This window comes from Malaclemys terrapin, chromosome 7 (assembly GCF_027887155.1).
Source record: "Malaclemys terrapin pileata isolate rMalTer1 chromosome 7, rMalTer1.hap1, whole genome shotgun sequence".
NCBI lineage: Eukaryota > Metazoa > Chordata > Testudines > Emydidae > Malaclemys > Malaclemys terrapin.
In genome coordinates, this window is record NC_071511.1 from 124,862,578 (window position 1) to 124,883,401 (window position 20,824).

The following is a 20,824-nucleotide window of genomic DNA, read 5'->3' on the forward strand; positions in this document are numbered from 1 at the left end:
ACTCCTGGTTCTATTTGCTGCTGAGTGACCATGGGGAAGCCTCCTCACTTCTCTGCCTCTATTTCCCCATGTGCAAGGTGGGATAAGGGGTCTCTGCATCCCAGGGGGTTTAAGTGCTTGGAGACGTTCAGTTGCAAGGCTCCTGTAGTGTTACTATTAACGATGGGCTGGGTCAACGGCTGACACTTCCGAGAAGTATTTCACCCATGGATCTGAACCTGAGAGGGGGGTTGTTTCCCCCCCCCCCCCCCATACACACAATGCCTGGTCACACTCTCTTTCCAGCAGGTCACACTTTATTCGGCTGCTGTTCCTGTCTGCGCAGGCTCTGAATGGGGAGGGCGCTCGGCTTGTTGGTGAATGGGTGCCACTGGCCCTGGATGCTGGGGTTGTCCGTGTGGAAGGGCTTGCGGATGCGAATGATCTCCAGCCCCGACTGGTTGGCTAGCTTCTGGACCAGCTGCGTTATCTCATCCACTGTCTTGTCGGCGATGATCTCTTCCCTCACTGCTCCGTTCACTGGAAGGAGAGAGAAGAACCCAGGGAGTTAGCCCAGACCCGCTCCTATCACCGGACACGCAGGCTACGCAAGGCTAGTAATAAAGCACATGTCTGGTATCCCTTTAAATGAGGCGCTGCAATGTGAGCTACATGGACTCCCCACCCTCCTCTCCCCACTGCTGAAATGCAGCCACCTCTGAGGTGGAATGTGGCAGCTGTTTAACCGCACGCAGCAACACTGCACAAAACTTGAGGATGGGATGCAAAGGAGAAACAATTTAAACTGCAGGGGGCTTGGGGCGGTAGATCACCCTCCCCATTTGGAATTTGGACATTGAAATATCGCCCTGATCCACGCCTGCTTAGCTGTAGGTCTGGGCGCGTGGCTGCAAGCCAGACCCCTCTGTCCTTCCCACCCAGCTACCCCTCAGAGGGGGATGCAGGAGAGATTCCTACACTTCTGCTAGCTTTGGGCTGAGCGGGCGTCTGGCTGCTCTGCCCCCAGCGGGAGGCACAAGGATCTGCATCTTGTCGGCTGCCTGAGTCATCCAGCCCCCCCAGGAATAACAGGCCACGTGCTCCTGTGGGCTCCGCAGGAAGACCCCTGTCTCGGCACTGTCGGTGTGTCTATGTGCTGGCACAGCACAGTGAGGGGACCGTCTTCACTTCCCTCTGGCCTCCCACCATCGGCGCACCTGGCCCTCCCAGGGAATCAACGCGGCCCAGGCCCAGGCAAGCCCCCTTCCCGCCAGACCCCGGGGCGATTCCTGTGCAAGCCGGGGAGAGGGGCCGCTGCTATTCTTAGCCCAGCGTGATGCGATCTGCAGCGGCAGGTCCCGTTCCACGAGCCTGCGCTAGAACCTCCTGCGGTTCATGGCCTGGGTTTTAAAACCCTCCGCAAACCCCTCTGCTCAGCCAGTGCTGTCTGCACCGCTCTCTAGCCGTGCTGCTGACAGGGGCTGGGCCGGCCGTGGGGGGAACCGAACAGGAGAGCTCCAGCTAGTGCCAGGGCAGGCTCTCCCCGCACCAGGGCGCCTGCCTCCGCTGAGCGTCGGAGAGCGGTTCTGAATGGGCCAGTTACCAGCTAAAGGGCTTAGGGAGCACGGCGCTGGGGGCGATGCAGCTGAGACCCCGCCAGCTCAATGCACCCAGGCTGCAGGACTGCTGGCCTCAATACCCTGCCAGCCGCATCCAGACGTGTCAGGATGGGCAGGATTTTTGATCGGTGCCCAGGCACCTTACAAAGAGCCCAACAGGAAACCCCACTGGCCTTTTGGCTTAAAGGCCAGCAAAGGACTCCTGCTTCCCCGTAACAACAACCGCGTCCCTGCGATGAACCCAACAGCCCCTCCAGCCTGACCAAGGGGAGAACGTGCAGCGAGGCCCCGGCAGGAGATCCAGGGCCAGGAGTCTTTCCCGAGACGCCCCCACCAGCTATGGAGAGTCAACGGAGCCTGCCGGGGGAGGGGCAGGAAGGGGCAAGTTCTCCTGTAGGTCAGCACTGGCGGGTTTCAGCTCCTCTTGGAGCAGCACATGCAGGGACTTGGGTGTCAGACCGTCCCGGCGAGGACAGCCCAGTTCTCTTCCAATCGCTCCGGGTGTTCGGAGCCCACTCTGCGGGCAGGGGGACGCAGGGATGGGGAAGGGAGTTCCCTGGCGGGCATGGGGAGGGTTAAAGTGCCAGCAGGAAACTGCATGTTAGACAATTGCTGATCCTTCCAGAGCTGCTTGGGTTTGCCAGCTGGGATAGCCCCGCTCTGCGCGGTGCCCAGGTGGCAGCCCGGCTAAGGGGACTATGCGAGGGCACTCCTGAATGGAAGCCGGCAGGAGCAGGGCTGCACGCAGGCTGCAGAGAGCTACGGCCTTCAGTCAAACACCGAGCTCCTGAACGCTTCCTCAGCCAGAGACCGGAGACAACTGGCCATGGGGCTGCAGGCCCAGCAGGGCGGGAGAGGGGGAACCTGACTGGGGGGCCTCAGCGGAAAAGGGGGGTTTGCCCAGTGACCAGCCCCCTCTTCTGCCCCTGTCCCGATTACATCTACCTCCTCCCCTCACCCTGCTCCAACCCATCCTAAACGCTGCCCCTGAACATCACTTAGTCCTGCACCCTCACCCGCTGCGAACCACTTCTCTGGCTCTCCAAACTGCTCCCCTTTTGCCTTCAGGCCCTTGCTACATCTCTGCTGGCATCCCTCCCCCTTTCTGCTCTCCCAGGGACCCCAGCCTCCATAACTGCTCTACCATGTGCCTCTGTCCTGAATGCCTGGGATACCCTTCCCTTCACAAACCTCCTGGGCAAATGGCGGCCCTCCCCTGAGCCACATCACTCCTAAAAACTTGCTTCTGCTGCATCACCTGCAGGGAAGTACTTACCTTCTCTCCCTCCCCTCCCCCCAGACGGGACTGACTGTGTCATCTGATCAAGTGCTAACAGGGCTCTCCTCGCCAGATCATCTAAGCAACTAAACTGAGTCATCCTCTTTTAGCAGTCTGGGTCCCTTCTTACCACGTGTTATATCCTCCCTTGTCTGTCTAGTCCATCATTCAGCCCGTAAGCGCTTTGGGACAGGATCCTGTCTTCTGCCAGCAGCCTAGCTGCTTGGGGGCACGATGCAATTATCTCACCATTTCCAGTGAGCAAAACTCCAAGGCGGAAGTGACTTTCTGTACCGCTACCCCAAGCTCTGAATTGCCAATCAAATGGCCTACTGCCAGCGAGAGCTGATTCTAAGAGGACATGTCTCAGATCAATGCATTTCCACATGTGATCCCATGTCGATACCTCTCTAGCCTTTCCAGCCACAGACAAATGCTGAGTGCTTTACTCTGCTTTTTGTCTTATCTGTGCATCTGAGAAATCTATTCTAGGGAGATGGCACCACCTACCCTTCAGAAGGCATACTGCGATGCTAAGATAGTACTCTGGCAAGATGTTAAAAGCCCATTGAAACAGTCTAGATTTCAAATGAGCAGTGTTGCTATAATCACATACCTGCCAGGAAATGAGACAGACAAGGTGGGTGAGGTAAAAACTTTTATTGGACCAACTTTTGTTGGCGGAAGAGACAAAGACAAACTTTTGTGCTAGACAGAGCTGTTCCTCAGGGCTGAGCTCTGTGTAGGCTGAAAACTTGTCCTTGTCTCTTCCATCTACAGAAATTAGGTCAATAAAAGATTCTCACCCGTCCTGTCTCTCGTGGATTTCAAGCTGACAAACAATGACTTAAATATAGTTGCAGGTCCTACAGCTGGTCCTGACCAACTGCTGCGGTCTTACAATCACATTTTTAAATTGTTTTTTCTCTTCTTTGCTGCTGCAAGAGACCCAAAACAGGGGAATTGGAGTACATGAGGCATATGTGCTGTCAAAAACAAGATTACACAAACTTCCTTCTAGTTTCTTGTTAGTTCTCTTTGTTGCTTTAACAACAGATGCATAATTTTCAGACTATGACTAAACTGGGTGTCCATTTAACAAAAGCCAGCATTTTCTTGGGCACTGTGACAGCACAATATGAACTGCAATATACTTCCAAAAGCTTAGTCCCTGAATCCAGCCATCAGTCTGGTCTGGGTATAGTTTTACTTGGTGGAGTTTGATTCTCTCCATCCACAAAAGACTCGCAGCTCTTCTGCCAGAGAAGTCTGCTGTCATAAGTCTAGAAGCTGGGGCTTGTCTATGCTTGAAAATTAATTCAGATTAAGATAGCATGTAAATGTAAAGCACTAGCTAGTCCTGAATAATTCCATGTGTGGACACTCTTATTCTAGAGTAAGAATGCCTAGTTCTGGTTTAACTTAAACCCACTTTTAAAGTGGGTTTATCTTTTACCTTCATACAGCTCTTCCCTTTAATTCAAGCCTCTTTGATCTGGGAGGAAGCATCCGCCAGTGTGATGCTTTAAACCCCCTGTTTTCCAGGATGACTGTTAAATAGCAGGGGAGTTCTCCACAAGTCTCCCCTTCAGTTAAGGTGGAAGCAGCATTTTTCATACTCACAATATTCTGCAACCACTGTGGGAGTTCGGCATTTCTGTGGGGTCACATACACCACAATGCCAGGGTTCTGCTTGGCAAAGTCCAACACCTTCTCTTCTATGTAACCTCTACAACAAAAAAGCAGAGAAATCAGAGGTGAGGGGTCAGTACTGTACCGCCTACGTGTGAGCTCTGTGACCCACCTTACAGAAGGCGTCAGGGTGCAGGTGTGCTCCCCCCACCTGGCACCTAGCAGCCTGCTGAGTGAGACACGGGAGCCAGGAATGAAGGTCTGAGTGCAGGGAGTAGGAGCTTCGTGCACAGATCTTAACGTGTCCTTCGTGAGTGGTCAGAGCGCCTGGGGGTCAGGGATTGGCTGTACACACCTATCCCCCCCGGGGTAGAGGTCAGAGTGCAGGGGTCGGGATACCTGCCTACCCACAATAGAGGCCAGAATGCTGGGGTCACGGGACCTGTCTGTCCCAGGCAGCAGTCAGAGTGCAGGGGTCAGAGCGCCTGCCTGCCCCCTTAGAGGTCAGAGTGCAGGGGTCAGAGGTTCACAGCAGCTGCCTGCCCCGGTCAGAGGTCAGGGTGCAGGGGTCAGGTGTCATGGCAACTGCCTGCCCTGGCTAGAGGTCAGAGTGCAGGGGTCAGAGGGTCACGGCAGCTGCCTGCCCTGGCTAGAGGTCAGAGTGCAGGGGTCAGGGGGTCACGGCAGCTGCCTGCCCTGGCTAGAGGTCAGAGTGCAGAGGTCAGGGGGGGGTCACAGCAGCTGCTGCCCCGGTCAGAGGTCAGGGCTCGGGGGGGGTCACGGCAGCTGCCTGCCCCGGTCAGGGGTCAGGGGGTCACAGCTGCCTGCCCCGGTCAGAGGTCAGGGGTCAGGGGTCGGGGGTCGGGACGCACCTGGCCCCGCGCGAGGTCTGCCCGCCCGGGCTGAAGGCCAGGCTGAGGCGCTGCAGCTGACACACGTAGCGGCCCAGCCCGTTGCGCAGGACGCTGCCCAGGAAGCGGCTTGGAGTCCCGCGCGCGGTCATGGCGCCGGGCGGCTCTTCCGGCTCCGGCCCCGGCCCCGCCCCGGACGTGACGCGGAGCTGTTGTGGTTCCGGGGTCGGGGGAGGATGGCGCCTTCCTGGCGGCACGTGGGGGGCGCGAGAGCGGGCGGGGGCGCGCCGGCCTGAGGGGCGGGAGCGGGGTCAGCGCCGCTGGGGGGAGGGGCCCCGGGGCAGGGGGCTGCGAGGGGTTAGGGGCGGAGGCAGGGAGGGGGCTGTAGTAGGAGGGGGACTCGGGGGGGAGCGGGAGCCGGGGGGGGGCAGGAGGCGGCGAGGGAGTTGCGCGGGGGGAGGGGTGCAGGGGACTGCGCGGGGGGTTGGGGGCGGAGGCAGGGGGGGGCTGTGGGAGGGCAGGAAGGGGTGTAGGGGGACTCCGGGGGAGCGGGAGCCGGGGGGGGGTGCGGGGGGGGCAGGAGGCGGTTGCGCGGGGGGAGGGAGTTGCGGGAGGGGGTTGTGGGAGGGCAGGAAGGGGTGTAGGGGGACTCCGGGGGAGCGGGAGCCGGGGGGGGTGCGGGGGGGGCAGGAGGCGGTTGCGCGGGGGGAGGGAGTTGCGGGAGGGGGTTGTGGGAGGGCAGGAAGGGGCGTAGGGGGACTCCGGGGGGGAGGTGCGGGGGGGGGTAGGAGGCGGTGAGGAGGTTGCGTGGGGGGAGGGGGTTGTGGTGGGAGGGGGCGTAGGGAGACTCCAGGGAGTAGGCGGGAGCCGGGGGGTGGAGGCAGGAGCCGGGGCTGCAGGGCGAGCCTGGTGAACTTGCGGTGCCCTGTGGGGGAAGCTGGCACCGGCCGGATGATGGGGGTGCCCCCCTGCAGAGCCCCCCTGCTCCTGCTGCCTGCGCTCGCCGGCTGGGCGAGGGGCCGGGGTGCCCCACTGAGCACAGGGGCCCTGACTGGCCCCTCCCGGCGGCACTACAAGAAGGAGACGCTCCCTGCCTCCGAGGGCCCCATCCCGCCCGTGACCGTCACTGAGATCCGCCAGTACCTGCGAGCCCAGGGCATCCCCTTCCACGACGGCTACAGCTGCCTGCACGCGCCCAGCCTCTTTGTGGAGGGGCCGGGGGAGCAGAAGCCCCCCGCCGGTAGCGCCCGCTACAGCCTCTTCATCGACAAGACCACGGGCAGCTTTGTGTGCACTGCCACCCTGGCCGAGGGCACTTGGCAGGACTTCCAGGCTAGCGTGGAGCTGAAGCACAAAGGAGTCCCTCAGGCTGGCCTGCAGCAGCTTGACGGGGCGGACCAGGCTGGCGAGGACGCCCGCCATATCTGGGACCGGGCACTGCCACTCTGGGAGCTGCTGGACGAGGAGGAGACTCAGACGGCCAAGGCCATGTTCGGCATCTCCAAGGTGTCCGACGCCACCCTGAAACGCTTCGGGGTGCGCTACCTGAGGACTGCCCGCACCCTGGTCTTCCCCTGGTTCAGCCCCCGTGGCACCGGCTTGAAGGGCCTGAAGCTGCTGGGGGCCGAGTGCCAGGGGGACACGGTACTTTACGTGGAGAACACTCTGCCCCGGCCAAGCGCCTATTACAACCTCTTCGGCCTGCCCCTGATCGGCCGCAGAGACACAGAGGTGGTGCTGACAGGCCGGGAGCTGGACACCCTGGCACTGTACCAGGCTACTGGTTTGCCCAGCTTGTCCCTACCCCGTGGGGCTACCTGCCTGCCCCCGGCCCTGCTTCCCTATCTAGAGCAGTTCAAGCGCATCACCCTGTGGCTAGGTGAAGACCTCCGCTCTTGGGAGGCCGCCAAGCTCTTTGCCCGCAAACTGAATCCCAAACGCTGCTCCCTGGTGCGACCCGGTGACCAGCAGCCCCGTCCACTGGAGGCTTTCACCCGCGGCATGAACCTCTCCAAGATCCTCCGCTCCGCCCTGCCTGCCGGGCACAAGTCCATCATCTCCTTCCGCCAGCTGCGAGACGAGGTCTTCGGGGAGCTGTCCAACGTGGAGCAAGTGGCCGGGGTCAAGTGGGCCCGCTTCCCTGAGCTCAACAAACTCCTCAAGGGCCACCGCAAAGGGGAGCTCACCGTCTTCACAGGTGACTGGCTACTGGTGTGAGGGAGGGGGCTGGGAGAATGGGACTCCTCTGGCAGCTTCAGCCTCCGTCTTTGAGCACTTCATCCCCCTGTCTTTCATTGGCCTGGTGGGGAGGGGGCATGGGGAAGGGTCTCTCCATTCCTGCAAAGAGCTCTTGTCACTCCCCTTGTCATTGATAGTACTCCTATAGCCAGGACTCAGTCGAGATGGCTGCTGCAGACTGGTGGGTTCCTGTTTAATCCTCTCTTCCCCACCTGGAATTGGTGGTAATGTCATGTCCTGCACCGTAACAGCTGACTGTGATGTTACCAGGAGCCAGTCTGATTTCCAGTGAGGAATGAGCAGCAGGAGCTGCCAGACATTGAAGAGATAAAGAGCCTGTTTTCATACCATTGGCCTTAGAAATAATATTCCCCCTTGTTCCCGCCTCCACTGGAAAATGTAAGATACCTGCCGAAGTTTCTCAAGGACTCTTGGGCACAGTTGATCCTGTTGAAGTGCATCCAGATTAACGTGGCCCAGTTTCTTTTTTCCAAGCTGCTTTAAGTGATGTGTAAATTCCCTGTGCGGCTAGCCCGCCTGTTACTGCGAGCATGGTCACGAGAGGTTGCATGCTAGTCCCGCATCACTGTTCTCATCTGGAGAGCCCTCTTGTGAGGATGTCCAGCAGCGTAACTCAGCGCAGAATCTGGCCCTTCGACATTAGAGACAGAAAAGACCTGTTGGGTCTCATTGAGTCCTTGACCGGAGGAGGGCTAGGCCCTACAGGATCTTCCCCAGTGATTTCCCCACCCCAGATAAGTGGCTCCCAACTAGCGAGGTTCTTCCCTAGTCCTAGTCTCTATTAGGAAGAGTTTCCTGATGTTCAGCCTCCCGCAGCATTCTCTGGCTGGCAAGGCAGGAGAGCCCGGGGGCTCTAGCTCTCATTTAACCCTATTTCCATTGAAACAGGCCCAACGGGCAGTGGGAAGACGACCTTTATCAGCGAGTACGCCCTGGACCTCTGCATGCAGGGGGTGAACACCCTGTGGGGAAGCTTTGAGATTAACAACGTGCGCCTGGCCAAGATCATGCTGACCCAGTTTGCGGTGAGGCGGCTGGAGGAGCAGCTGGACCAGTTTGACGAGTGGGCAGACAAGTTCGAGGACCTGCCGCTCTACTTCATGACCTTCCACGGGCACCAGAGCATCAAGTAACGTATCTGCCAGCAGCCGCGCTCTTGCACATCCACCCTCGTGAGACCTTTGCACCATGTTCACCGTGGAAGCAGTGACCTGCCCCCAGAATATTTCGTATTGATATAACACTCTGTGGGGCAGCCGGGGGCGCAGGGACTTCCCCAGGGTCACACAAGAGCTGCCGGTAGAGTCGGGATTAGAACTAGGCACTTCTTGGCTCCAAGTCTCGTGCCCAGTCCACTGGACCACACCTCCGAGAGGGATCTAGGGGGTCCTGTGTTGCTATGCAGTCTGTGATCTGGGGCGCTTAGATGGGCCGGATGGAATCACCAGAGCCATTTGGTACCTAATGCCAAGTGTATGCCGGGGCTCAAAACAGGTCAAAGACTCTGGCTGCAAATGCTGCCGTCTGTTGCGGGACACTAGAGGGAACACACCCTTGCCTCTGGGGGAAGAGAGCAGCAGCTTTACAGACAAGGAAGGGTCAGGCCTTTGGTTTGGCATCATACAGCCAAAAGTGTGTCTGTGATGCCTTCTGTCTGAAGCACCTTGTGAGTGTCGATTTAATTAACCACACAGCCCAGCCTGTAGATCGGGTGCCAACCCCTGGTGTAGCCGGTAGGCTGAGGTGGTGACTTGCCCAAGGTCTTGCAATGAGTCAGTGGCAAGCTGGGAATGGCTCTTCAGAGTCCCCATCCCGTGCTTGAACCACAAGCCCGTCGTTCCTCCTCTCACCTTCACAGGAACCAGCTTCTCTGGGGCCTCATTTGCGTGTGACTGAGGCAGCTTCTTCTCCTTTCCCCCTCAGGACGGTGATAGAGACCATGATGCACGCGGTGTACATGTATGATATCAGCCACGTGGTCATTGACAATCTCCAGTTCATGATGGGGCAGGAGCAGCTCACTGTGGACAGGTGACCCTCTTCCCTCTTACTTGCTGTGTTCCACTCACGCTTCCTCTCCCCAGCTTCGAACCTCCTCATGCAGTCCTCTCTGGTGTAACCGGTGAACCTGGTTCCTTTGGGCCCCAGCTCACTCGTTCCCCTTCTTACCTGGACCCACGTGTCCCAGGGAGCCTTTCCTCATCTAGAGGCGCTGCCTGTATAATGTATTTAGGGAATCTGGTTTTATTACCATCTGCATTGTGGCAGCACGTAGGGGCCTAAGTCATAGACCAGGCCTCGCTGTGCCAGGCGCTTTACAAACGCAGGACACAACAACAGTGCCTGCCCCAAAGAGCTTCCAATCCAAGTCGTGCTTTTCGGTATCAGTCGATAAAATACCTTTGAAGAGAACATCCCGTTAGTCAGTGTCTGCAAAGTGAGCTCTGGCGTTTACACCTTTTCCGGGGTTTAGATTTTTTGGTGCAAAGTATTTTCTCGGCTGGGAATTTTATGCGACAAGAAGATCAGGGCAAAAGGGAGGGGGGAAATTGCTGCAGGTGGGTTTGTATTAGGAGATGCATTAAAAGCTGTTTTATCCAGCATGTTAGGGGAATAGGAGGTGCCGGTAGGTGAAAAATGCCGGTTAACTAAGAGGGAGGGAGTTTGGGTGCGGGAGAGGGTGGGGGCACGGGGTGCTGGATGCGGGGGGCGCTCATCTCAGGCAGCTCCCCGCAGGCGGTGACCTGTCCTGGCTGCTCCTAAGAGGAGGCGTGGCAAGCGGCTCTGCACGCTGCCCCTGCCCTTGAACAGTGGGGGCTTGATCTTGTAAAGAGCTCTACTTTTTAAAACCGGAGACAGCATGGCCATGCCTGTAAGAGGCATTTTTTTGTTCAAAGTTGGTAACAGGTGTTCTAGGCTAATTAGGGTGTGCTGAATCCAGATACGGTTCTTCCTAAGCTGTTTGTTGTGTACAAAGGCCTCTACAGAGAGGACGAGGTAGCACATGGAAATCACTGACGGTTCAATCTTTACTACCTTTGCGTTTAGGATTAACAAACTTCAGTTGGATTTTACTGAGCTGCAGGATGTAATAAAAGCGAGCAAACAATAGGCACAATCTTTGATCACGCTATTGAATTTCAGTTTTTATTTGGCAACAGGTACTCGGAATATTTGACTAATACCACCAGGAAAGAGCGTGTTTACACAGCTCTTATATATTGAGCATTAGCACCTTGAAACAAAAGTGTGCAAGCTGATTTAACTATTAGAAACACAACCCCTCATCCGAAAACACCTGCTTTGAAAACAAGTGAAAGTACTTTCCTGACTGAACGTTAAGAGGACATTTGAATGCACGCGTGTTAATGTTGTACTCGATCAAGAAACCTTGGGTCTTGACGGCGGCAGATTGAATCAACTTCTGTTTAGGTCTCTTGTTATGACATAGCTACTTATTTAATGCAACCATCCTAAGTGTCAGAGACATTGACACAACCTTGTTCCAGTTCTCTACGTTTGCATGCTCCTGCACAAACAAGCCATGCTGTCCTGTGCCTACATCACTAACTTTTGCACCCTCTTGTGCAGCCACAGAATATGGTGGTATTGGTGGCAGTGATATGAGCTGTGGCACCGGACTCTGTCCTCTTGTTTCCAACCTATTGTATTTGGTAGAGGAAGTATTGGATTTGGGCAGTAGGCCTGTTTCCAAACTAGTGCATGGTAATGAACCCGCTGTATGTGGAAGAAAAGAGCATGACTCGTTGGGGGTAGAGCTTCTGATGACTGATGTGTTGTCAGTGCTGTGAGCCTCTGGCAAGCCAGACACTTCACAAACGAACTCTTCTGCACCTGAGTCCAGCTCTCCCTGCCCAAGGTGTGTGAGAAGCTGATGGTGTCACGTCGTCTTGCCGTGGTCAGCAGTAAAGGAGGTTGAACCACAACCAGGCAGGGCATGAAATGGGAGCAGAGATTCCAGAACAGTGGGTCTGTAGTGTCGTTTCTCACATGAACAGGAATGGGAAAGTACTTCGGTTCCTTGGCTATGCCAGCGTTCATGCGGAGCTGCCTACATGTCCTCGTGCTATAGTAAGCCAGCGAAAGGCTCTGCGTTCCTGCCTGTCGCCATTGCAGTAGACAGTGTACAACCATTCTTGTGTCGTCTTCCTGATGTGCACACAGCCGACTGGTGTCGAGCGCCATGCTTCAGCCTCACCCAGAAAGCCACCAGCCAGAACGATGGTTTTATCACACGGCGCTTTTGTCTTTAGTGGCTCAGATAAAAATATGGCAAAGTCCTTCTTATTTTCTGGAAGTGCAATGAGATTTCACCCTGTTACTTGGAAGCGGCATGTATCTGCCTTCCACCACTTTTCAGATGAGTCTTGTACCTCTTGACCATTTTTGCCTTGTACCACCCTTAATAGATTCTTGTCCTCCCTGTGGAAGTCTGCTCCTGTCCTACCTACTGTTTTTACACACGTCTCTGCAAGGTCTCCAAATATTTTGGCTCCAGACAGCTTTCCTGTGGCATGTACATCTACCACAAGACATCTTCTCCCAACAGGGGCAACAGTTGGTGGGAACTGGACATCAGCTGTCAGTACAACACCCAGTGATGCTTCCGTGCCTGTTCTGAGACGGCCATGTGCCTGCTAATGCCAGAAGGAAAGGCATTAACTTACAATTCAAAATCTGTGGCAAATTCACAGTCCTGGCTTCATAGCCACCAAAACCTGAAGTTCACACGACCTTGACCGTGGCTCGTCACAGAGGTGGAGGTGAGATCTTGTGAAGTACAAACTGACGTGAGCTCACCAGAAAAGTGTGACCCGTTGCCTCTGTGCTTGAAATGTGAGATTGTGAGCCTGTGTCACCCTGGCATGTGGCTTGCCATTCAGAGCTTGTTCTGTTGAGTTTGATCCAAGAACTCCACTTCCTATCCAGGCATCTGCTGGCCCTGACGCCAGTGTGTGCCGACCTGTGTGTTTTTGAAAGTTTATTGAGAAGTGGAGGCCTCCTAATCCTGATGTAAGCCGCTCTCTGTTCTCTGGTGCGGCCCATTTTAGTTCCATCAGTTTACAGTACAGAGCTCAACAGAACCACGTACTGCTGCCCAAGCACTGACAACACGTTTGCATCTCTCCAGTAGTCGTTATTTCTGGGTCTGTTGTCATGTGCAGTTGGTTGAAATGTGTCCACCTGGAGTTCTCGTTTGGATGTTTAACGATAAAGCCCATATCAGAAGCTCTTTCCTCCATTGCAGGTTTGCCGTTTTCTTCAGATTCAGAGCACCACGCTTTGCAAACACAGCCCTTGAATGGACTGGTTTTGCTTTCCCATTTCATACATTGGCTCGTACGATTGTGTTGATGGCATCAGGAACATGGAGTGTGCTGCAGTCTGTAGGATTTGGGTCAGTCAGTGTCGGATACGGGGCAGGTTGTCTCTGCCAAGCAGCGACTTGGGTTGCATGGAATGAGCGTTTGCCATCCAGAGAAGAGCATTTATGTCAATTTGGCTGGCTGTGTAGTGAACAGACTTCCTGGGAATCGGGTTGGGAGAAGGAGCAGCACCGTTCTCAGCATCCATAGTTCAGAGGGTTTTCTCTGCTAGGGCTGTGTCCACCTTTGAGATTCCTTGGTAACTAATGCAGTGGCCGGTCTTATGGCCTACGACTCCTACCACTGATGTAGGAGTGTGGAATTTCAGGACCAGCTTCCTTTGCAAAATTGCTGTAACGATTCCCAACCTCAGATGGCTCCAGAACGTGGCCTTGATTGGCCACAGGCTGAAGCTCATTCTGAAGCCAAAGCGTTGCTGTGTCAGTAATTTTGCTACCCTCACTCTTTGTCATCACAGACCCCACAAACGAGATGTAACCAAATCAAGTGGTTCTTACCTTTACGGCAGCTAAACGAACTCTTGTTTTGTGGCCAGACACCGCCTCCTTCATCTGTTCATTCATCTTGAAAGTAGTTACAGAGATGAGCCTCTGTTTAAGGGGCACTTCTTGACAAAAGGTGCAGCATCTCCAGTCCATAGGTTTCACAGAACTAGACTGGCTTGTAATACAGACACCGGTGTCTTTATTGGAAGCACTACAGTTTGCTACATATCCGTTGCAGATCCTCTTGCTTTGCGTAACCTCTGGATTTTGTCAGAGTATTGGGCACGGCAGTTTCTGTGCCATGGGACTGATACCGTCTGCCCTGAATGAAAGATGGACTCCATTCTGTCAGTGGCCGCTCTGTGTTTGACATCTTGCGTCTTCTCTTTACTGTCTGTGCCGCCCCCCCCCCCTCCCCCACCCCGTTCACCTGCTTTACGCACATCTTCCCTACTTGATTCCTGGCAAATAATCCACAGACTAGGAAACTCAGGTGGCTCTATTCAGACTTTCAGTTCCATGTTTTACTGACAACTGTGACCAATAGGAGTGTCATAAACCACCGCCCCATCTAACTACTGTTGCTGTATTTGTAAAATATATCATCCCCACCACTTCTGTGTTAATTCTCCCCTAACCACAAAGCATGATGGGCTATGAAACCAAGGCCAAGCATCTGAGAAAATGATTTCATATATTACAGGAAAAATAACTTCTGAGTTATGATTAACTTATTGCTAATATTAAGGTCTATGGATGACTGCCTATTGTACAGAGTTGAATACTAGGGTGCAAAAGATGTTAAAGCCATGATGTGTGTCTTCAGTTCTATTCTTAAGAGAATGAAAGGGAATTTTGCCAGACAGTGACAAGTTCAAGCACACCCAGTTGGTATATCAAACCTTTCTAGGGAATTTTAACAGCTGTGTTTGCTTGAGGGTCTAAGCGTCAGAATTCAGCTTGGTGACAATCATTTTCAAAGTCAGCAGGTTCCAGTTATGGTAGAAGAAGTCGGTACTGGCTTTTAACAAAGAGTGCGACGAGACAGGATGGACTGAGATTTCTGTCTAGTCGAATGGTCCGTTTGTTGGAGCAGGAATCTGGCAATCACGACTCCTGGGTACTAATCCTGCCTCTGCCTGGTTGTGTGAACGTTGGGGAGTCACTCCCCTTCTCCCTGTCTCCATTTGCTCATGTGTTAAGTGGGGATAATGGTCCTTTTAACACGCCACCTCCATGGAGCTGTAGATGTGCAATGTGTCTGAGCTCCTCATAATCATTAGCATATTTATCCACACAACACCCTTGTGAGGCAGGGCAGGGTTGTTACCCCATTTCGCAGATGGGGAACTGAGGCACAAAGAGGCTAAGTGATGTGCCTGAGGTCACCCAGTCTGTGGCAGAGCAGAGATTTAAACCCAGCTCTCCCAAGTCCTCGGTTCGCCCTCCAACCATTAGAGTATCTTCCTCCTCTGTTGTTGCCTGCATGTTGGAAGCACTTCCCAGAGCCGTGCCACAAGCCATTTCTCTTCCTCATCAGCCCCTTGCTCTCTTGCTGTTCTAGACTTGCCGTCCAAGACTACATCGTGGGCGCCTTCCGGAAGTTTGCCACGGACAACAGTTGTCACGTGAGCCTGGTCATCCACCCTCGGAAGGAGGACGAAGAGCGAGAGCTTCAGACGGCCTCTATATTTGGGTCTGCGAAGGTGAGCGGCTGTTGGGAATAACCCCAGGCTTGGATCTGCTCAGGCTCTGTCAGCAGCTGGCCAGCCGTCGTGTGTCGAATGGAGCAATTTACAACGGCCTGTCTTAAAAGAGTTGGTGGCCCGTGCAGACTCCATCTCCCAGAATGCAGTGCTCTGTTGTGATGAGTCTTCCTGGCTGCGGGGGCCTTGTATATGGCTTTGCATAGGATAGAAACGAGCCTGTGCCCGTGCGGGGCTGTTCCCTTCAGCACTGGTAGCGGTTCCTGCACTTGGGTCACTGATAACGTCTGGTCACAGCCCAGAGAGGAGCGGGTGTCTTGTAAATTGTGAGTAAAACTGGTTTAGGCAGATCCGGATCTGGCACCTTCCCCTAGTATCGAGAATCCACTTCCATAGCTCGGGCACCTAGGAGTGAAACTTCCAGTGGGTTTGTTTTGCAGTCCTGGTGGTAGCGCTTTCTCCCTTTGGGACCAGGGCAGGTTGGGAGCCCTCTTCAGGGAATACAATAAAGAGTTAACAGCAGGACGTCAGCTAAGGGCATGCTCTAGTGAAGGAGAGCCCTGCAGACGCTGCAGTGAGGGAGCCAAGCGCCTGGGAAGAGGACACAGTCTGGAGGGGATTGAGCCTGATTCTTCATTTATCTTTCTCGTTGATGCTAAACTGGTGTTTGCTGTGACACCATGGAATTCTTCACTTTCTATCCCCTAGTGTTTCTGGGTGCTGTTAGATGTGCGTTCCACCCCAGAGGTGGCTGCATTTCCCAGGCGCACGAAGCATTTATGTTTGCATAGGCGCTGTCTGAAGCGCTCTGGGACCCCTCAGTCTGACAGGCGTGTGTCCAAGTCCAGGTACCTCTCTCCCCATGGCCTTCTCCTTTCTGTCTCTCGCACCCAGGCCAGCCAGGAGGCCGACAACGTGCTGATCCTCCAGGACAGGAAGCTGGTGACGGGGCCAGGGAAGCGATACCTGCAGGTGTCAAAGAACCGCTTTGATGGGGACGTGGGGGTCTTTCCCCTGGAGTTCAGCAAATCCTCCCTCACCTTCTCCACCCCCGTCAAGGGGAAGACCCGGCTGAAGAAGGTGAAAGATGACAATGGAGTGCCGCCGAAGCAGGCTCCAGCTGGGGGCAGCGGGGCCTCTAAGAAGCAGTGACCCAGCCCGTGGAATGGGCTGCTCTGGTGCAATCCCTTCCCCGGGGCACTCGGCCAGCGTGCACACCAGCCCTGAGGGGAAGGGGCTGGGGCAGAGGAGATGGGGACGCAGCACAGCCAATCTCCATCGGAGACTCTCAAAGCCAAGGAGTGTTCCCTGTGCTGCTGCCAAGGTTTGCTGCAGCTCCTCGCCCCTCTGTGGGGGACCTCGGGCGCGTTGCGTTTGGGGAGGAGGAATCGCACCCTCTGCGTTACAGTCAGACGATAAGCTATAAATGGGCTCTTGGCTTAGAGCCTGCCGGGGGCCCACGACACCCTGGCTGACGGAAGGCAAGATGGATACAGGCTGGCGCACAGGGGGAGTCCTGTGTTTTATGACCCTGTCCGTTCGCTTAGCACAGGTCCCCGTTGGTTTGTCCCTGGGGAGCCGTATGTCCGGACGCTGGGGTGCCGAGTCGGTGGAGCCTTCGGGCTGGATGTCCGTTTGTCAGACCCTCTCTCCTTGCTCCCGTCCCTTTAGTATTTCAGCCAATGTGGGTAAATCCTGACCCCAGACCCTGGCACCGAGCAGGACACGGCGTGGGTCACAAGCCAGTGTGAGTTTGACAGGGGCTTCTCCACTCGGTCCCTACTGCACTTCTGGTCTGTGTCATAAAACTGCTGCTGAATTAGCTCCGCTTGTCTCAGGAGACCTCCCTCCCTTCCCTCCAGGACCGGGATGGTGGGTTCTGCAGGCCAGCCTGGAAGGGCACCAGCAGAACTGGGCAGGTCCTGGGGCTGGGATAGCAGTGGCTGTGGGTTGGGATTGAGGAGCACTGGCAGAGCTCTGCAGGGCTGGGCTAGCAGGGGGCTGCGGGTCGGGAGTGAGGGGCACCGGCAGAGCTGTGGGGGGGGCTGTATGTGATGAATGAGGTGCATAGCCAAAGCTGTGGGTTGAGGGATACCCAACTCCAGCCCACACTGTCCCATGAATCCCTCACTTCCACAAGCCCTGGGAGAAGGCAGGAGGGGAAGGGGGGTGCCCAGTGACTTGGGGGCTCATGGCAGAGAAGCAGAAGTGACACAGTTGATGGCACTTGTTCCTGCCTGGTGCCCTTAAGGCAGATTGTGGGGTAATCACCAGTCGTGCTTCGGTAGCTTGAGTGGAGATTGTAAGGTCCCTGAATGGCAGGTCAGGAGTCGGGGCGCCCTACCATCGTGACACCAGCGTCATACAGTTGTCACATCTGGAGCCTGTGGGCTTTGCGTACACAATTATTTTAAAATAGCAATAGGCCCAAACCAGCAATGTGCCGAGAGCCCTTCGTTGCCATCGACCGCTTCTGAGATCACGTGGCTGGACCCCTTGTTACAGGATTCTCTCGGATTCGAATTGCCCCACAATCTGGGGGAGAACAGGCCTGTGTGAATGCACCAGCAATAAAATCCCAGCTGTTCAGCTCTGCCCTTGCCCTGCAGCAGGCCACGCTGTAGTGACCTCTGCTCCGCTCAGCTGGGCTTGGATTCCAGCCCTCACTGCCCCAGCAGCGCTGGGTTTCTTTGAAGGTCAAATGCTGCTTGTGTCTGAGGCGGGGCATTGTGAAGGAAATGGAGCCCTCCAGTGCATGGGATGGGGGGATTTCTGAGAGGGTTTTATAGCCGTGGTCCCAAAAGACATTTCAGAGGACAGTTTGGATTTATTCCCTCCTTCCCCAGGGTTTGGAACCCAGACATTGCAGCCTCGTGCTGGTGCGTGGGAACTGGACCCTGAATCTGACTTCACTCTCAGCTGACTGGAGCTCAGAAGGCAAAGGGAGTTCATCATGCAAAGTGAATTAGGGTTTTATAAATCCCTCTGGCTAGGCCTGCCGTGCTGGCTGGTCTCTAATGTGACCGTGATTATGAAATGGTTTGCAGAGTTCTCCATGTATGGCCGTCTGCAATCCCCTGTGTGCGTAGGAAGGCAGACTCGGGGGGGGAAGTAGTTTTCAGTGTCGAATGCTGAATACTGTGATTTGGGGTCCCATTGCACTGGGAGGGAAAAACCTCCACAGTGATTGGCTCTCTGCAATAATTTTGTACACGTGAGGGTGTGAAAAAGATCATGTTGATCAGATATTTTGTCTACAGCTTGTCATTTGATTAAAAACAAAGGTGGCTTTTCCATGCTGCTTTGTCCTGGTTTTGTCCACAGGGTGTCAGTCTGCGTTAGACTTGAATCTTCTCTTTCTTTTCAAAAGGAAAACTTGATGGAACTTTCCTCAAATTCCCAGGCTCAGGGGCAGTTCCTCTGCGTAGCCCTAAGCGTCTTGATTTTATGCTGAGCTCAGAAACCTCCATTCTCACGCTATGGCTGCTGGCTGAGCCAGCACTTTCAGAGCGTGGGTTTGCTTTACCTTTGAATGACCCTTTGAAATTCACGCAGGGCCAGATTGTGAGAGCCCCCCATTCCCGGTGGGTAGTGCGTGACTCCACATCCATGGAACAGCGAATTCGGAGCAAGAGTGAAGGTGCTGGAGAGAAATCCAAACGCATCCCTGGAATACCACTGCTGGAAGGGTGTCAAGTGATCGACATCTGCTGAGTACAGTGTCCGTCGACTGCTCCTGTAGGTGCAGTCTGTGGGCATACCCAATCCAGCCGCCCGCCGTCAGAGAAAGGAACCCTCCTGGATGATAAACACTCCGATCTCCATTACTTAGGAGGACGAGGGGTGTGCATTGCATCACACGAGGATAAGCACCGTCCGCATGGGAATTGGAGAGGTGTACAGCCCGCAATCCCTAGTAGGGCTCCAGAGGGAGGAGGAGAGACCTCTCCCCAGGGTGCCTGGGCTGTCTTGGTGCACGCGCTGGGTTAGATGCTGAACCGGAGACCTTTGTGCAGACAAGTCCAGGGATACGCCCGTGCCCAGGACTGGGGTCAGCGCCGATCAGGAGCAGGCCCAGGCAGGAGGAGGCCAGGTGCCTGGACAGTTGTGGGACAGGAGGGTTGCCATGGTATCTCCTAAACATTGCCCTGAAGAGCCCATATGGGGATCCCGCCTGGCGTCCGCCTGGCTGCTGGAGCCCCTGGAACACAGAGGCTCTCAACAGGCTGAGGTGTAAGCTCTGTGGGTCACCTCCAGCCCCCCTTACCGCACCCCAGTCACACGCCCCATGCGTCCTGCAGCCCCCCCCCACGGGCCTTTGCCCTAGGGAGGGGGAAGAGATGGATTCCACTGTCCATCTGTCTCTGGCATGTTCTTCCCTCTAGTTTGAGAGCTCCGCCCCCAAAGGGGCTCGCTGGAGCCAACATCCTTGAGCTTAGAGGTGGGGGAGGAGCACCCCTAAACCGGACACGGATTGGATTGTGTAACGAGCAGCACCAGAATCGAACGCTCCCTTGCACCCCCAAACGTCCGGCATGTCCGGGGTTGGGGTTCTGCAGCTGGGCTCCGGCTCTGGTGCGATGAGGTCTGTAACCCTGGCAGAAGCAGAGGGGGTCCCAGCCCGAAGCGATTTTCAAACACCCTTACGAGGCACTACCGCCTGGTTCACCCCAAAGCGCTTCACTCTGATCTAGCGTGTGTCGCTAAGGGAAGAAACCGCTGCTGCCCTTACTGAAATGCAGCCACCTCTGGGCTGTAGCCTGGCAGCTGTTTAACAGTGTGCACACATCCCACATGTGACTGAAACTGCCGGGGGAATGCAGACTGCACTCCCCTAAGCTGGGATCTGACTGATCCCCGCAGATACCGACAGCTCTTTAACAGCCCCGAGCGGTCAGGGTCTGCAAACTTAGACAACCCGCTGCTCCCTTTGCACTTCACGCCCTCTGCCATTAAGGGCAAGCTGGTTTTTCATGCAGTCAATTACTCCTACCACTGGGCACCCTGCTAGCCACAGACTTCAAGGGCCTCCTCTAGAGCATCTCTCGAGCTGCTGCTGCTCAGAGGAGACTGGGAGGGAGCGAGGGCCAGGCTGGGGCCCCGGTTGCTGGTGGGCTGGGAGAATAAACTTCCCCTGGACGCGCTCTGCCGCCTGCCTGCCAGATTTCTGTTGCTCTAGTCCAAACAGCAGCCTGGCCATGTCCCCTTCTGTACACGGTGGGTGGAGCTCGCTGTCTGCCCTGCCCTGCCCAGCCCTCTGCCCCGGGCTGACCCCGATCAGCAGAACACTCTCACGCTATGGGCTGGGACGTGCCAGAGCGAAATGCCATGGGGGAGGTGTATGCAGTGTTGTGGCAGCCGTGTTGGTCCCAGGCTATGAGAGACAAGGTGGGGGAGGTAATATCTTGCATCGGGCCAACTTCTGGTGGTGAGAGAGACAAGTTTTCATGCTACACAGAGCTCTTCTTCAGGGCCAGGAAACTTACTCAGAGCATAACAGCTAAACACAAGGTGGAACCGGTTTTTAGCAGAAGTAGTTAACACACATTTCAAGGGACTATTTAAGGTGAAGTGGCCCATTAACCTCCCCCAACCCCAGTCAGAG

The 20,824-nt window shown here is 55.4% G+C and overlaps 2 protein-coding genes across 6 annotated transcripts in view; one reads left to right on the plus strand and one right to left on the minus strand.

Annotated features, from left to right (window-relative positions):
* Positions 1–274: 274 nt before the first annotated feature.
* MRPL43 (mitochondrial ribosomal protein L43) lies at positions 275–5,543 on the minus strand. The gene is made up of 3 exons (XM_054034764.1): positions 5,383–5,543; positions 4,501–4,607; positions 275–519 (listed from the first exon to the last, which is right to left on the minus strand). Exons 1-3 carry the CDS (start codon positions 5,511–5,513, stop codon positions 290–292), a joined length of 468 nt encoding a protein of 155 aa, XP_053890739.1. The 5' UTR covers positions 5,514–5,543; the 3' UTR covers positions 275–289.
* A 712-nt stretch (positions 5,544–6,255) lies between these two features.
* Positions 6,256–20,824, plus strand: part of TWNK (twinkle mtDNA helicase) — a 100,499-nt gene continuing 85,930 nt past the window's right edge. For 4 of the 5 annotated variants that reach the window (XM_054033411.1, XM_054033412.1, XM_054033409.1 and 1 more), the window contains exons 1-3: positions 6,256–7,558; positions 8,509–8,749; positions 9,544–9,651. In XM_054033411.1, coding sequence (XP_053889386.1) covers positions 6,313–7,558; positions 8,509–8,749; positions 9,544–9,651 — 1,595 coding nt within the window. In that variant the 5' untranslated portion in view covers positions 6,256–6,312. Of the gene's footprint in view, positions 7,559–8,508; positions 8,750–9,543; positions 9,652–15,077; positions 15,220–16,113; positions 18,514–20,824 lie in introns of those variants that run through there. The other variant, XM_054033408.1, reaches the window with a different exon arrangement.

Excerpts from the sequence above, each read along its gene's own strand:
- MRPL43 (XM_054034764.1), bottom strand. The coding sequence starts at position 5,513 with ATGACCGCGCGCGGGACTCCAAGCCGCTTCCTGGGCAGCGTCCTGCGC. Across the intron at positions 4,608-5,382 it reads CAGACCTCGCGCGGGGCCAG|AGGTTACATAGAAGAGAAGG; the intron begins GTGCGTCCCGAC and ends TTTTTGTTGTAG. Across the intron at positions 520-4,500 it reads CACAGTGGTTGCAGAATATT|TGAACGGAGCAGTGAGGGAA; the intron begins GTGAGTATGAAA and ends CTCTCCTTCCAG.